At 31.1% G+C, this 16,212-nt stretch overlaps 1 protein-coding gene across 2 annotated transcripts in view; it reads right to left on the bottom strand.

Annotated features, from left to right (window-relative positions):
- Positions 1 to 16,212, bottom strand: part of LOC130629639 (uncharacterized) — a 60,459-nt gene that overhangs the window by 12,582 nt on the left and 31,665 nt on the right. For both annotated transcript variants that reach the window (XM_057442910.1, XM_057442911.1), the window contains 18 exons: positions 12,667 to 13,011; positions 12,299 to 12,510; positions 11,321 to 11,396; positions 10,652 to 10,953; positions 10,431 to 10,569; positions 10,137 to 10,357; positions 9,258 to 9,390; positions 9,032 to 9,184; positions 8,331 to 8,500; positions 8,037 to 8,181; positions 6,978 to 7,346; positions 6,376 to 6,639; positions 6,053 to 6,273; positions 5,854 to 5,929; positions 5,477 to 5,583; positions 5,212 to 5,401; positions 793 to 886; positions 180 to 378 (listed from right to left, as the gene is read on the bottom strand). In XM_057442910.1, coding sequence (XP_057298893.1) covers positions 180 to 378; positions 793 to 886; positions 5,212 to 5,401; positions 5,477 to 5,583; positions 5,854 to 5,929; positions 6,053 to 6,273; positions 6,376 to 6,639; positions 6,978 to 7,346; positions 8,037 to 8,181; positions 8,331 to 8,500; positions 9,032 to 9,184; positions 9,258 to 9,390; positions 10,137 to 10,357; positions 10,431 to 10,569; positions 10,652 to 10,953; positions 11,321 to 11,396; positions 12,299 to 12,510; positions 12,667 to 13,011 — 3,416 coding nt within the window. The remainder of the gene's footprint in view (positions 1 to 179; positions 379 to 792; positions 887 to 5,211; positions 5,402 to 5,476; positions 5,584 to 5,853; positions 5,930 to 6,052; positions 6,274 to 6,375; positions 6,640 to 6,977; positions 7,347 to 8,036; positions 8,182 to 8,330; positions 8,501 to 9,031; positions 9,185 to 9,257; positions 9,391 to 10,136; positions 10,358 to 10,430; positions 10,570 to 10,651; positions 10,954 to 11,320; positions 11,397 to 12,298; positions 12,511 to 12,666; positions 13,012 to 16,212) is intronic.

Raw genomic sequence — 16,212 nt, forward strand, 5'->3', positions numbered from 1 at the left:
ATAATAATTTTGTTTATATTTTTTTATGCTAGAACAATTTATGTAATTAAATGCAATTTGATTAGCTGGAAATTGTATTATATGCTAATTTAATTTTCCCATGACGGATTTTGCGTTATAAAAAGATTGGAAAGCGATTTTCAAAAACATTGTCAATGTTAACACAATGAAAACCTTACCTTTGATGTAACTACAGCACGGAAACAAAAAATGAAATTTCCAATCAAAGGGATGTGTACAGTTTTATCATGGATAGTAGAATTTTCTATTCCTTTAAAAATGGTCACATTAACGTTATGCGCAACTTCTTCAGGATTCAATGTGAAATTTTCTTTAGTTAAAATGCATTCCGATCTTGAAACAGCAAATTCATATGAACTAAAAATACGCGCTTTATTATTATTCTTAAAATTCGTGAAAGTTGAAATTCGCTAAAAAAACTTAAGCTAAAAATGGGCTATTGTAGTTTCAATTTTATTCTTTGACAATAAAATAATTCATTTCGAGGTTTAATTCTTGAAATATTTAAGGTTGAATTTAGGTAATTTGTAAAACATAATTAATGCTCACCAAATTAGCCAAGAGAACCAACTTGAAAAATTTTCCATCCGCAAAAGTTAAATATGCGAAAAATAATTAACTATGTAAAAGCCAATTCCCAAAGGTTTGTTCACTGAAAGAATGCACAAAATTACAAGGCTGCTAATCAAACCAATTTATTATTTATTCAGCCAACTAGAGACATTGCAAATACACGCATACTAAAGCCACTTACTTTAACATGAGTCTTACCTGATAGGACCTGTATATGGTTGCACCGAACTCAAAGAAAGCACCTCCTTTATCATTGGATCTTTAAACAAAGACACGCTTGGAGAATATGGTCCTGTTAAAAGTGAAAATCACATTAAAAATGTGATATATCTATATATTAATACGCCTTGTGTGTGTGTGCGCACGGTGAGGCCACGTCACACAAATCACAGGTCACTTTCTTACGACGTGGCGTTACGCTAAAATTTACCAAGTTAAAGAAAACGCAAATCAGGGGGTTACTATATAAATATTTAATTCTCTTTTCTTATTTTTTTTTTAAAATAAAACTCTTTTTCCTTACTCATTAAAATTAATTTTTATTTTAATTTCAAATGGTTTTATTTGTTTTTTTGTTGTAAAAGCCCGCTGGTCGTTTAAGATAGAATAATTAAATTTTACCCCCGGTTTACCATGTGCGCGCCGTATCTCACGGAAACAAAGTTTATTAACTGAAAAATGAAAACCGAAGCGAAGAAAGTTGTCTCTTTTTCAAAGTAATCCTGAAAAAAGTTATTTCAAACAAGGTTTACTCATCACGAGGTTAGATTAAAGCTTATTTGTTTCTTCTATCTTTTTTGTGTTCTGGGACCGAAGTTGCTTTCTTTTAAAAAAACTATCAAATTCGAATGATAATTCGAATCTAAGAAGTAAACAAAACAGAAGTAAACAAAACTGTTGTCATTGTAGAGCGACTGTTGATGTCGAGCGAGAATAAAAAAAGTTTATGTTGTTGCCAGAAATATTTGTTATAAAGAAGAAAGACGTACGATAATATAACGTCAAAAAGAGAACTGATTGGAAATGTATCAGACAATTGTAGCTAGCTATACATTTTCAATTTGTTTTCTTTGGGATGAAGCGAAGTTTAATAATCGAAGTAAAAAACTGATTGGTCTTTTATCCAGAGACGCTAGCTAACTGAGAAAGCCAAAGAAAGGCAGGTGTGTTGTTTAGTTTATCTGGTAAAGAGATAAGTTTAGGTGTGTAACGTTTTTTTTTAACCGTTTTGACTTTCAGAGCTCAGCTTTTCCTTTAAATTTTTAGTTCCTTGTTGAGTCTTGAGCGTAAATGCGTTTTCTTTTGACACAATTTTTATAAGAATCTATAATGTAAAGCGACGTTTTTAAGTCGTTTACACGCTTCCAGCTAAACTTTCCCTTTAATATGAAGTTAAATATGTTTTGTCTTTAGCCTGAACATATTTAACATTTTTTGTAAGAATATACTCTAAACAATGGGTCAGAATATCCTAAGAATATGTCTAAGCTTGGTTGTTTCTTTTAATATAAAAATTTGTATGACTGAACCTTTTTCTCTCCAAAACAATGGGCAAGTACACCAGGGAAAGCTAAGAACATGAAGGCCGAAACGGGGAAAAAAAAACGCTATTCTTATAAAATACAGCGTGTATATAATAGAGAAGAGTTTATATAAAATGTAGAAAGTATTTTTTCGTTGTTACTGTTTTTAACGCTGCGAAGTGGTTGATGTCGTTATAATAAACCTTAATGTAAACAAAGTTAAATCAATGTTTACATTTGTTACGTTACCGTGTAAAATAATATTCGATTCTTCAATTCGAAAACACTGCATTGTTATCATGCACTGCACGTTTGCGCATTGGGAAGGTTGCTATATGCAATAGACTAAATAGCTAATTTGGTATGATGCATTAGAATCTGTACGTTGTGGAAACTTTGCAATAACCTTATTTGTGTGACTTATCGATTTTTTCTAATGTCTGGTATACCATTTTCCCTTTTATGTTTCGGGTATGGCAAAGCAAGTATATAGTTTTAACAGATTTGTTAGCCACCTTCGATTTTGTTAAACTTTTTGCATTTTTATTTGTTGCTGGACATTGTTCTGTTTCAGCGGGTACAAATATAATGCAGATTGTGAGCAACTTCAATCCCAGGGTTTTTTTCTCTTTTATTTTTTTTTTTTATTGCTGCACATATTTATTTTTTTGGACGTTTTGTTCTAGTGGTTATAAACTAGAATAATACAAATTGTGACTTTTAAAAATTCATATTACTGTGTTGTATGTTTTCGTTTGGTATCCCTTACATCGGTTTAATGAGAGATTCAGTGGATTCCCCCACGGGTATTCAGCTAGTATTAACTAATATATATTTTAAATTATATACATGGGTAAAATATTTCCAAAGTTTCACAAATTTATTACGGAATTATCAGTTGTGAATAATATACAGTAGACTCCCGGTAACTTGAACAACGAACAACTCGAACTTTTATTATCTCGAGCTATTTTGCCCGGTCCCTTAAATATTCCCTATTACAATCTCATAAAAATCACTCGTTAACTCGAACCTCGGATAACCCGAACATTCGCTATCTGAAACCACTTTCGATTCCCCCTTCGGACAATTCCTTCAGATAACTCGAACTTTAAAGGAAAGAGTAAAAACAATTTGTTTGATAAAAATTTCTTTATTAATTCTAATTAATTCATTTTTTAAAATAGATATAAACTTCACTTGTCCGGATATATGTAGTGTGCAGAGAACTTGCAAACCTTCCCCATCGCCAAGATTACATCTTTTCCCAATGATCTTTACATGACAATTTGAATATAGGTCACTACGCAAGAAATAAAACACGTTCTTTGCAAATCTTCCGTTTTGCCTTTTTTTAGATGCCCCATAACATTTTTGTCCTTTATAATAGCTACAGCAAACTTGTCAACATGATTACCTGGTTCCATAGACACTTCCAACAGTTCGTCTAGGTCTTTGGTGAAGGAAACGCGTGTACTGATAAAATGACTCCGTCTTGGGCAAAAACTACGTTGCCAACCATTCTAGCTAAGTATGAACTCAACCAGATCTACAATGCAGACGAGTTTGGTTTGTTTTATCGTGCTCAAACAGATAAATCTCTACACCTCAAGGATGAAAGATGCTTTGATGGTAAGCATAGCAAGTTTCAACTTACAGGATTAGCAGCGGCTAATGCAGCGGGGGAAAAGTTGCCAATGTTTGTCATTTGAAACTCAAAATTCCCACGATGTTTTAAGAATATCCAGCATTTACCATGTCGCTATCGCAGTCAAAACAAAAGCTGGATGGACAGCATATTGTTTGAAGAATGTTTCTGTGAAATAGATCGACGTACCACTGCAGAAGGAAAAAAATTGGTCTAGTGGTTGATAATTGTCCGGCCCATCCATCAATTAATGACCTTGTATCTGTCGATTTAATTTTCCTGCCACCTAACGCAAAGCTTCAGCCAATGGGTCAGGACGTCATACGATCTCTAAAAGCTTACTAAAAGTCATTGTCTGTCCGACAATTAATTGATGCCATAGAGAAGAACAAACCACTTCCTGAATTTTCTATACTGGATGCAATGCGATGTAAGTTAAAAAAGAAACGGTTATTTAAAAAGAAAAGCAAGCCGAATCTTTGTCAGAGACTGATGATCCTTTAAGTTACCTGTTCACGTGCCTGAGTTTTTTCCCGAAGGAATCACTGCTGACATTGTATCTGCTGATGACTCTGTCATAAACACGGAGCCAGTTATGACCGATGACGAAATTTTATTAGACATCCTAGATCAAGATGATCATGCAACGGAAGAAAGCGATAATCATACTTCACATATTCAACCAAGTTGTCCCAAATCTGATGGTGTTCGCCGAGTACTGGAGGCCTTGCGCGAGTACATGCTGTTCAGTGAAAATGGAGAGTGCATACACCAATGTATTCATAAAATTGACACAATTGTACAGAATGAGTTAACCTCCACATTGAAACAAATGGATATTCAAGATTATTATCAAAATCAGTAATCTTTGACAAAATGTGATACTTTAGTAATTTTTTTAAAAAAAAAGAAAAATCGCCTTAACTCGAACTATTATCTTATTTTTCCCAAAGTTCGACTTAAGGGGAGCTTCGCTTAATTTTCCCGTTCCGTTGGAGGTTTGAGTTAACTGGAGTATACTGTATACATTAACAAAATAAATTTGTTAACCAAAAAGTAATTAAAATAAGCTAATTTCATTAGTGATCTGGCGGTACTGCTTTATGACTTTTGATAAAATTTTTATTGACATGATGGCACTTAATAACAACTTGTTTTTTGAGGTGACAATCTGGACCTTTTCTGTTCATTTCATTCGTGACTGATTATCGCATACCGCTTTAAACTTGCAGTTTTGTAAATATTTTATTCATTTATAAAATTTAAAAAAATATCTAACCCACTTGTCAAAAACACGTATTAAGGACTTTTGTCCGACTTAATCATTCCACATACATATATAGTAACTAGTATGTATTGTGTTAATTAGAAAGCTTAACTGTAAATAACTGAATTCTCACAACAACTAGATAAATGAAACATCCATGCATAGTGAAAGTCACTTACTATCATATTCAGTCTCAAACTTTTGTTCTTTGGACAATGGGCCTGCTCCACCACCAGTGGTGGCATGTATACGAATTGTATAATTTGTTCCTGGATATAAATCTTTCACTGTTAAAAACGTAGCATTGGTGTGGCCTGAGACATCATGAGCAAATTTTTTGTAGTAAGTCTTTTGACCAATGAGTGTAATCTAAATTTTAAAATGAAACATTAAACAGAATGAAAGTGGTTCCAGTACAACACATAAAAAGTAAGCATTTCTCACATTATAAACTTTTATAATTCCATTTATTTGATAAGGTTCTTCCCAATTTAAATAAATTGTAGTGGGTGATTTCTTTTGAACACTGATATTTCGTGGTTCAGTGGGCTCTAAATAATCAAACTAGAGGTAATAAAACAGAAATACAATATTTGATTTTTGGTTTAAGAAGTAAACAGAGTTTGAAGCCAGGGTCAAGACTTAACAATAATATGGAATATAAATAACAATAACATAAGTAATAAAAACGCTAAATTAAAAAAAGATTATGACTATAGAATACCAAAACTCTCAGGAAACACCATGTAAAATCAAAACAAAAATTAAAAACACAAAAATAAGAAAATAGATAAATAAACAAAAGAACTATACATAATCACCTCCTTCCAGTGTTTTTGTTTCTACAACATCACTCCATGGTCCAATAAAAAAGTTTTCTTTTGTGTAAGCTCGAACCTGTACCAAAAAAAATTTAAAACAATTGAAACTGTAAAAAAAGGCAAACCTGAAAATCTTCCACACAATTTTTATAAATTAACGGAAGTATATGCTACAACGGGCACGTACGGAACTAATTACCTGAACTTCATATTCTTGGAAATTACTTAAGTTTTTAATGGTGAAAGACATATTCTCTGAAATGCTTGTAACATTTAAAACAGCTTGTAAATTGTATTTTTCTTTATATTTTATCTCATATTTACTGATAACTCCACCAACAGGTTCAGGTTGAAGCCAAGAAACCAAAATTTCTTCTTTGGACTTCGGCATTAATGTAACATTTCGAGGTATTGATGGAACTGGAATATATAAATGTAAACAGTCAAAATTATCGTAATCCTTGCTAACATTATGGCAAGCAAAATGCTTTCTAAATTATGTAAATAAACAACATGTTTTACCTCCTTCAGCAGTTTTAAAAGATACATTTTTCCTAGCAGATTCAGTTAGCCGATTGTAGCTAAGAACAGTTATAACGTAATCTGTATAGGGTTCTAGTTTGTCAAGAAAATGATTCGAGGCACTACCAATATTGGATGTGTTTCCTTTAAACAATAATTTATTCCCAGTTGTTGGAAAATCACCAGTTGATTGTCCAAAAGATATAGTAATTGTGGCTGTGGTATTCGTAGATATGACATTTACATTTGGTGGACTAACAGTTGCTGAAACAAAGGTATGAAACATTGTGACTTGTTGACAGATGTGTAGCAATATTATCTTTGTATGTAAAAATGTTGCTACAAAGAATATAAAGTCACACCAGGCTCTTCTCTCTGTTGTAACTAAAACTCCAAAAACGAAACACATTCTATCACGATCTCAATTACCATATATGACTAACAACTTAATAATTATTTAACAAAGTAAATTATAAAGTGTGGATTTTACATTTTATCTAAATGAGATTTTAAAAGGAGGTTATGTTGAGTTCCACAGGGTTGAAATTACTTAGTTTTAGCTTACATAAGAAAAAAGGAAAAGGAAATTTAGAAAAGCATACCATTAAAACCAATATAACTTGCTGTCACAATTTGTTCTCTCTTGTTTGTTGAATCACCAGGGTAGTATGCAGCACAAGTATAATTTATATAACATGTTGTGTTACTGATATTACTAAAGTCACATGAAATATTGTTTTTAATAATCCAATCAGTCATGTTTCTATGAATTTGTAAGTTGGAGATGTAAGTACCATTGACGTTATTGGAAGATCCATTTATATCCATGCTATGATAAGCAGATAAATCTTCTGTAGGAAAATTCCACTCCTGTTGAAACCCAGGTTGAGCTTCAACAAAACACTTGATTGATTTACTGGTGTTTTTTACAATTGCAACTGATTTAAGAACTTCTACTTTAGGATGAGTAGCTAAAATACAAACATATATGTTACAAAATAAATCTGATAAACACAATACCACAATTTAATGCTGTATCAATTTTCCCAATTTTAGGCAACTTCCATTTCATTTTTATGTTAATATTCAACATTTTTTAACTGTTGTGTGGGAAATACAACAAAATACCCAAACACTAAACCGGTACATTAATTGATAAAATGTTCTAGGCTTGAAATTTTCAGATTTAGGTTGCATGTGTACCTGACACAGGTATTTAATTTCTGCGCGCATCTTGGCGCTTATATACAAAAATGCTTTATCAGTACTTCGATGTCTTGCACAACTGTCAAAATTAAAAGTTTATAAAGTTCTATTTGTGTTTTTATGTAAACGGAACGTTCGCATTGCTGCATTAATTAACGCTGCTAATATTGTGATTATTGGTGATATTAAACTATATGAATAATTTTGTAAAGAAAAAACAAAACAAAACTGTAATTATCATTATTCGCTTTTTCCAATTTTTCCAGTTCTGGAGTAATAAAATTATTGAGTCCAATTTAAAAAAGTATTCCATTTCAAATTTCCGTGCAGGGCAAAACGCAAAAAATTGGCTTTTCCGCACAACCAATTATTCGACCAGGCCTTTGTGGAAAAATTAAATGTGCACAGAAAGTTTTAAAGTTAAGCTATCTAGTTAGTATCAAAGCAATGATAACCTTTATGACAGCCAAGCAATTCCCAACGCATGCTGCAACCATGTTCGTTCCAAGATGTTGGATGCAAACGAACACATTTAGCAGATATTGGAACGGGAAATTTTCTTACTACTGTACCATATCTACTTGTTGCTCCACTAGACATCTAAAATTAAGACAGAGAATTTCAATAATCTTATCAGAAATACACCATAGACAAATTCATTGATTCAATTTATTCAATATTATATATGTAAAATCATAAGTTTTAAATTTTAAATACAAAGTAGGTATAGATCAAGTAAAAACACATACCGTAACATTATTGCTCAAAGTATAATTATATAAAGTTCTGTTTCCTTGATATCCATATGATATATAATATGATAAAACTCTTCCATCATTGTAATATCCCTGTCCTTGTATTGCAACAGCATTAATGAGTTTCTGTGAATCAAAGCATACTTGAATCCAAGGTTGATGATCTGCAAAAACAGAAGTTTTATTAGTCTTATTTTCTTAAAAAACTACCTTGGGAACAATAACTTCATATTTCAACGACAATTTTCATATACCCTGCATGGCATGCTTTCGTTAATAATGTTAGAACGGTTAACCTAATGACATGGGACAATCCGTAGCTGATTTTTATCATTTTGGAATGGAAACACAAACACTTTTTAGCAGGTGGTATATACCACCCATTTTCAAAAGCTATCATTATATTGATGTCTTGTCATTACTGTTTGTTTTTTTCATTTAAGTTCTATACTATAATTTGTGCGTTGTAAATAGTTTGAATATTTAACATCCTTTGATACAAAACTCATTAACTGCCCCGCGTGTTATGTTTTTCAAAGTTACACCTTAAAAAGTTTTTTTGTTTGTTAAAATTGTTTATTTTGATCAAAACAGTAAAAAAAGACTTATACCCAATAAGGACTAAATAAATTCTGCCTGTTTCGAATAGTACAGCTAGTTAAAAAAGGTTGAAACTCACAAAAAAAGATATTAACCTTTATTTTCATATTTTGTCCAATCTCCAATCATGTTATTAAGACCGCTATTTTTTGGCCCATTTGCTGCTTCTACACCACCATTATTATATACAGACGACGAGCTCATTGTAACACCATGATTACCTTCTATACCAAGTTTGTGCATACAACCTAAACAATTATATATGACGAAAATGTGAGATAATTTAGACAAACACACATCAATATCAGGTGAAATAATTACCATTATCACATCCAATAAACTGAATTTCTCCACACACGTTTGTTGACGATGTTACTATATCAATAACTTTACAAATAATTTCTTCCTTAAACCAAAACATCAATGTTGAATCATCACTTCTAGGCTGCGACAACTAGAGAAAAAATCAATATAAAAATTCAAGAAACAGAACATTTAATGGAAAAGTTTGATGTACATATAATAAACTTTATCACCCAACTATCACAAGATAGCAATATAATTTTTTGGAATCTACGACTATGATGAAACTTGTAGAAGGAGGAAATTTGCAAAAAACTATTATTTTTATAAACATAAACTTCATAAACTAGCCAAAAGTTGCCCTTATAGTTAAAGGATTAATTCATAAAACCTAGTCTTTTATTGTCTTCATTTTCTTCATGTTGAAAAAAATTTCGCATCAATATTCTTGGAAAATTTGACGACATAATTTTTTTCAAATTTTACCAAAAGTAAACAAAAGCATAGTGTTTGTACTTTTTTAAAAAAACTAAATATTTAAAGGCCACAACGCATTTGGTTATGCTGCAAACCATGAAAGCTTTGCAAAAATAGCTTCTTACCAATTTAATTAAAAAAAATAAGAAAGGATGTAAAAAGTTGTTTGATTATTAGTCCATGTTAAAGATAAATGAGTAATGCTCTGATTAACATCAGAACTGTGAAACCTAAAATTTTTAGTCTTTAAAATTAATGAAAATTACTGTGATCAGGTCATAGGTTCGGCAATAACCTAAAGCATATTGTATAGATATTTACCTTAGTTATTACGAAATGCTATTTTGCATAATAGCCTTAATACACAATCACTGACATTATGTTGAAATAACACTTTATGTAAATTATCCAAAACATTACCTTTGTTTGGTTAATTTTCTCCATTTCAGTCATGTTTTTAGGTGACTGCCCATATCTAATGTGAAAATCACTAAAATTGTTGTTATTTAACCTAAGTCCTGTCAACGTAACCCTTTTCCCAAAATGATAACGGATGTATGATAAGTTTTTGCTGCAGATTTGTGAAAATGGTTTAGATTGTGGCAGGTTCAAATGCACAGGAAAGACAGGAGATGAACAAGCTGAAAATAAATAGTAACAAAAATTAGGACAGTAGACAAACCTAACAAAACACTGAGTAACATTACTACTTACTTTCAGCACATCCATACAATTCAACCTTTAGACAGGCTTGGTTATCTCCAACAAAATGGAATTCGATATAACGTAATGTTATCTCTTTGTTTTTAAACCAGTATCGTCTTGTGTATTTGCTTCGTGGATAATCATACGTCTAAAAAAAGGTTTGATGCTCACAACTTACATTTCACACGGCACATATCTCACATTTTTATTATGATAGATGTCAACCTCACCCTACGAGTGTCACTCGAGGTATCATCCATTTTTACTATTTCAGTGTTGTTCATACTAGATACACTGTATTTGAACCAGACTTGATGGATGGCAAATGAGTATCCTTGTAATGCCATCCCAGTAACTGTCATAACTCGACCAAGATCAATCTTTAACCAAATTATGCCTGAACTTGCGCACCAAAATTTATCACTGTTAAGACGAGCATTTGATGCCTTTAAACCACCATCGGGTTTGGATGATGTGAATTGTAAATCATTGATAATCCCATTCTCAAATCCCAGGGCTTGCATACAAGGTCCTAAAGGGAGCTATACATTTTTATTGTGTCCTTTTTAAATTTTATTATAAAAGTGCTACCTTTTAGTTAAGTTTTAAAGTTCTATTTTCCATATATTGCTGTGTTTACTATAACTTTGTTTTGGCAATAACCGTTATCAAATAAAGGATTGAATTAAAACAGAAAAAAAATGTCATTAACCGCCACTTTCTAAACACTAACACAAAACAAAAAGTCATATACCATAAACGCTAAATTTTAATTTACAAAATAAAACACTGCACAAATTATGGCTTCCGTGAATTTATTAATTTCCGGTAGTTTCTTTTAACTACGGCAATAGGTTTTCTGAATAAAACAAAACTTAAATAAAGGTTAATGTTTAAACCTGCCGGAGAAGTTTTAACTGAAATTTCGGTACTCCAATTGCCACTGGTACTGGGTGATAATAAAAGAAACCGCATCTATATGAAAGCACAAAATAAGACATTATGTAATTTTATTTATATAAAAAGGGTAAAAATAACTCATTACAAAAACTAATACACCATCCTACACTGTCAGTATATCTAACCTATCCTTAACTTCTGCTGTTGTAAAAAAATTAAAAGAGGTTTGGAATAATTTATAAAATCTTTCAGCCGGCATCATTTATACCTTATTTTTTTACAACACTAGGTTTACATTCACTACTATATTTTCTAACTTTATCATTTACTTTACAATAAAAGGCATGTTTATGTTATTTGTAATTACAAACAAACGACTCCCTTCTCGTACTTCGTTTTCATCTTTCTATTTAATGAAAAATAGGAAAACAAATCGGTTTAAACACCCTAAATTACACATAAGAAATTCTCAACTCTATAAAACGTTTTTCTTCTAATTGCAGCTCTAAGATTTGGAAACTATTTATTTGCCATAAGCACCTTTGCTCTGCACCTTTATTCTGAAATCCATGTCAGTTATATAGAAATCGGTTTTGCATTGCTTTAAATATAATGTTCAAAATTCGCGCTCGTTTTTATACAAAAAAAAACACACAAGACTATCTCACAATTCTAGGTATATATACATAAGCTTTCACTCTACACATTGATAAATTCCATGTAACTATAAGCCAGAAAATGAAAATACCACTGGATCCTTCATATATAAGTTTCTGGGTAGCTTTTTCAACAACCTCAAAAGAAATATATTTAAGATTTGTACGAACTACCAACGTTCAGATTTACATAAAAATAAAAAGAGGGGCAAAAGAAGCAGAAAAATCTGTAAAATAAGGATCTGTAATAGACAATGAGAAAACTCATGGTGCTTTTAGTTTTTTGTTGTTCAGAAATTAAGTAACCATAATAAGTTTTACCTTGCACTTGTATGTAGTAAAGGGTGCAAGCTCGTAAACTGTAGCAGACGTAGCTGTGTTTGGTATGTTGTCCGTAAAAACGATTTCTCTACAATTTTGTCGACAACATTGAATTTCATACTTTGTTATGTGCATATTTTTAATTGGTATCCATGAAAAAGAAATTGAAGTTGCATTCTGTGAGATAACTGAAAATTTTTTTACGGCTAAATCTAAAATAAACAAATATTATATTTTTGCTGCACTTTTTTACGTTAATACATTAAGAAAACATAAAAACAACTAAAACAATTATATAAATTTTATTTTTATTAATTTATAATAAACCAATTCAGAGGTAACATGCTACTAGAATATATAGGTTATACCTTGATATGACCAAGTGAGATTGAAAGATGTCTTGACAGGAACAGAGGAGTTTTGAAAGATGTAATGATATGCACACACAAATTCTTTAGTACACTTGAAATTCCCGTTTGCTTGTTTATTACATCTGCCAAATCTCAGCAAAAACTGATCAATATTATTTTTAAAAATTAGAAACGATTTATATATTGTAGTTGCATTTTGGTTTCTTTTGTCAGCAATTGTATAATTTCCATCATTTGTAATGATTTTGTTATTCACACTCCATTGTATATTTGGATGTGTACCAAATGCTGCACATTGTAAGCTGTTGTTTACCCTCCTTATCACAACATTAGGAAGTTTATCTAAAACAGGAGGATTGTCGTAATACTAGGTTGTATTATACACTTTGGGAGAAGTTCTTAACCCTCAAACAATTTGTTGAAGGTTAAGCTTACTATATTTATACAAAAGAAATTTAGACTATTGAGAAGACATAAGGAGTGATGAAATATGAACAATAAAAACACGTTGAGTTAGACCCCAAATTAGCCTATTTGAAATTAGTTTTATGATAACATTTATAAAGGGGTTGATATTTAATTATCTGTGTTAAAAAAAGAAATAAGTAAAATTGTATATAACCCAATTGGAGTGGTATGTGAATAAGAAATTATCACTTTTTAAAATAAAAATCCTTCACTTCTGAATAATTTATTCCCTTTTCAGGCTTAAAAATTAAAAAAGATATTTAAACCATTTTTGGACTATATGCATAATAAAATATGAAAACAAGCGTTATGACTAGTAAAAATACTGCCTGTGAAAGCCTTAGCAATACTTTCACTTACAGCTGAAATTAAGTGCACAGCAAAAAATGTATTATAATACACAACAACTTTTGGGAATGTAATGATGCACAGAGATGTTGATCTTTATTGTTATATTGATAATAATAAAAACATGACACTTTATAAGAAAAAAAACCCATCCAATTATGCTCAATTAATAGAAATTAGCTTCCAAAAGCACAATTATTTATTTAAGAATCAACTTCACATTAAACTATAAAAATATTACTCTCTCCCCTTTTGATGTATTCTCGTTCACAATAAAGAAAATGTGTTCTTTTTCTGTTTTGTTTTTCATAGCCTCAATCATAGAAAAAAATGGCAAAAACAAAGTTTAATATGTCAATCAAGACTTCGATTTAAATCCCATACCTTATTAGCTTTTACAGATTTTAGGTTCGCATGGTTAGCAGTTAATAAGAATGAAAGCTAAACCACAAACAGGTACAGTGGGCAACATAGCTAGCTAGTTATAAAGATACAAAAAGAGTCAGTATATTTTTGCTAAAGTTTGTAATTTTGTATTTTGTAATAAAGGTTTTTATTGTGTGAAAAGAAGTTTTTGAATAGAAAGATATACATAATTGTATTGTTTTAAACTTCGTAATTATTGTAAAGTAATGAACTGTAACCTTTTTTTATATATATTCTGGAACGAGACTCTTTTTGTACACCTGACGAAGAAATGATCGAAACGTTGTTATAAATACTTGGTTTTTTTTGACTCTTATATATATATATTGTTAATTTATGATTCGAATGCTTTTTATATATATCTTCAGCTAAGTAAAAAAAGCTTAGAGGTGACCTTAGTTTACTGGAAATTGAAGCAAGATGATTACCAAATAATATTCTATTTTAGCCCAAATTTGAACACAGTTGTATCCTCTTATGAAGAACAGACTTGCAAGAAACCAACAACCTGTCTTCTGGATTGCCTCAGGGACTAATTATATTTAGGATATGCTAATAGAGTATATAAACAATACGAATGTATGATGTTGTAGACTTATTTTGAATTAATTTTGCGTAAACATTGTCTCATTGTCACTACTAGTCACTTGCTGCGTACCTTATTCCAGAACATTAAAGAGACATAAAATTAGTGTAAATTTCGCGAATACGAGTTGGTTAAATACCCCTTAATAAAGTGCAACGTAAATATCCAGGTGTTTTGTTAATTTTTAACCAGTAATTACAGTTTATATCACCCCCTGTACTTTGTTCTTTTTCTGTTTTAGTCACGAAAAAGAGTATAATTCTGATTCTGATTAAGCAGCTGCGAATTCATCGATATATCAACCAATCAGCAAATCTTAAAGTTTTGTTGCCTGCGTTCCCCAATTGTTAAACTATTTTTCCTGTGTTTATTATCACATCTGTACGAAGGCCCACATTTGGTGTAAAACGTATACTTAAAATAATATTAATAAAAAATCTTAATAAAATCTCTTTTCTCGAATCTTCTTCCCGAAATCTCATTTTCAAAACAACCCTTTCAAAATCCCAATAAATTCTCAGATCCAATTCTGGTTTACAATATTAGAGTTAGATTTTGATTACTCACGTTTTTGTAAAAATGACATACTAGTCTGATATTTTTACGAAGCACATTCTTAAAAAATAATCATGCAGTTTGCTTTGTGGAATCTACCATAAATTTGAGGACTCTGGACGGCCTTTTTGCCATTTATTGTGTTTAGTCCTCTCCTACTAAGCCGAATTGAGTCGGGATATTACTTTATTCATGCAAATGCCTTGTGAACTGCCACGACATAAAGTTGTTGGTAAATTGAGCACGTGTTTTGGGCCACTTGCAGAGAAGTGTCAATATACAGAAGAGAAGTGTGAGAATACAAAAACTGAAAGAGAAGTGAGCCATAGATCCATCGGCATTGTCAACTTTTTTTGTAATATGTAACATGTAAAGGTAAATATATCGCCCCATATCTTAAACAAAACAATTTTAATATTTTGGCTACAAACAAAGATTTTTCTGGAAAACTATCACGCAACCCGGTTATGGTTTTATGCAGCTTAATTCCGGAATTGCGCCAGAACCGGATAAACAACATAAACATCTTACAGAGGCCATTTCAGTGTCAGGTTTTCAGATCTGTTTGACCATTTTGTCTTCCATAAGATTTTCTTAATTTTGTAGTATTTGTTTTCACATGTTAAGGCACATATACTTTTATGGTTTATTTACCCACGTATAAATCTAAATCACTAATTTTAAAATTTTGAGGAGGAATATAGATTTTGAACTAGCTTGTGGCTAGCTATACTGAGTTTTACTTAGTACTATTCTTTTAAAGTTTATATTCAGTTCGGTAACCTATTATCCATTTGTGTATGGTGTTGTGGCTATCTAGCTACAGAGGTAGCTGCTTTTAACTAAAAAAGTGAAAAAAGCAAAGTTGCATGAATGCTTTTGCTATGATGGGGCAACAATGGGTTGTAAATGTTTTTGTTTTTGATAAAGTTTCAGTAACATTTTTTAAAAAAAATAGATATTTCACCTGAGACATTCTAAAAATATTTTGACTTGTCAGTCCAGTATTTTCTATTTCGATATAATTGTTTATCATGCCGTGGACTTGAAGATTTACATTTGGCGAGGTTTTGAGAGATCTTTCTTACATCATCAGGCGATGCAAATGAGATGAAACATTCGTTTTATAGTATTATTTCGGATCGAAATGATCCAGATCT

Source organism: Hydractinia symbiolongicarpus, chromosome 2 (assembly GCF_029227915.1).
Source record: "Hydractinia symbiolongicarpus strain clone_291-10 chromosome 2, HSymV2.1, whole genome shotgun sequence".
In the NCBI taxonomy this organism is placed as follows: domain Eukaryota; kingdom Metazoa; phylum Cnidaria; class Hydrozoa; order Anthoathecata; family Hydractiniidae; genus Hydractinia; species Hydractinia symbiolongicarpus.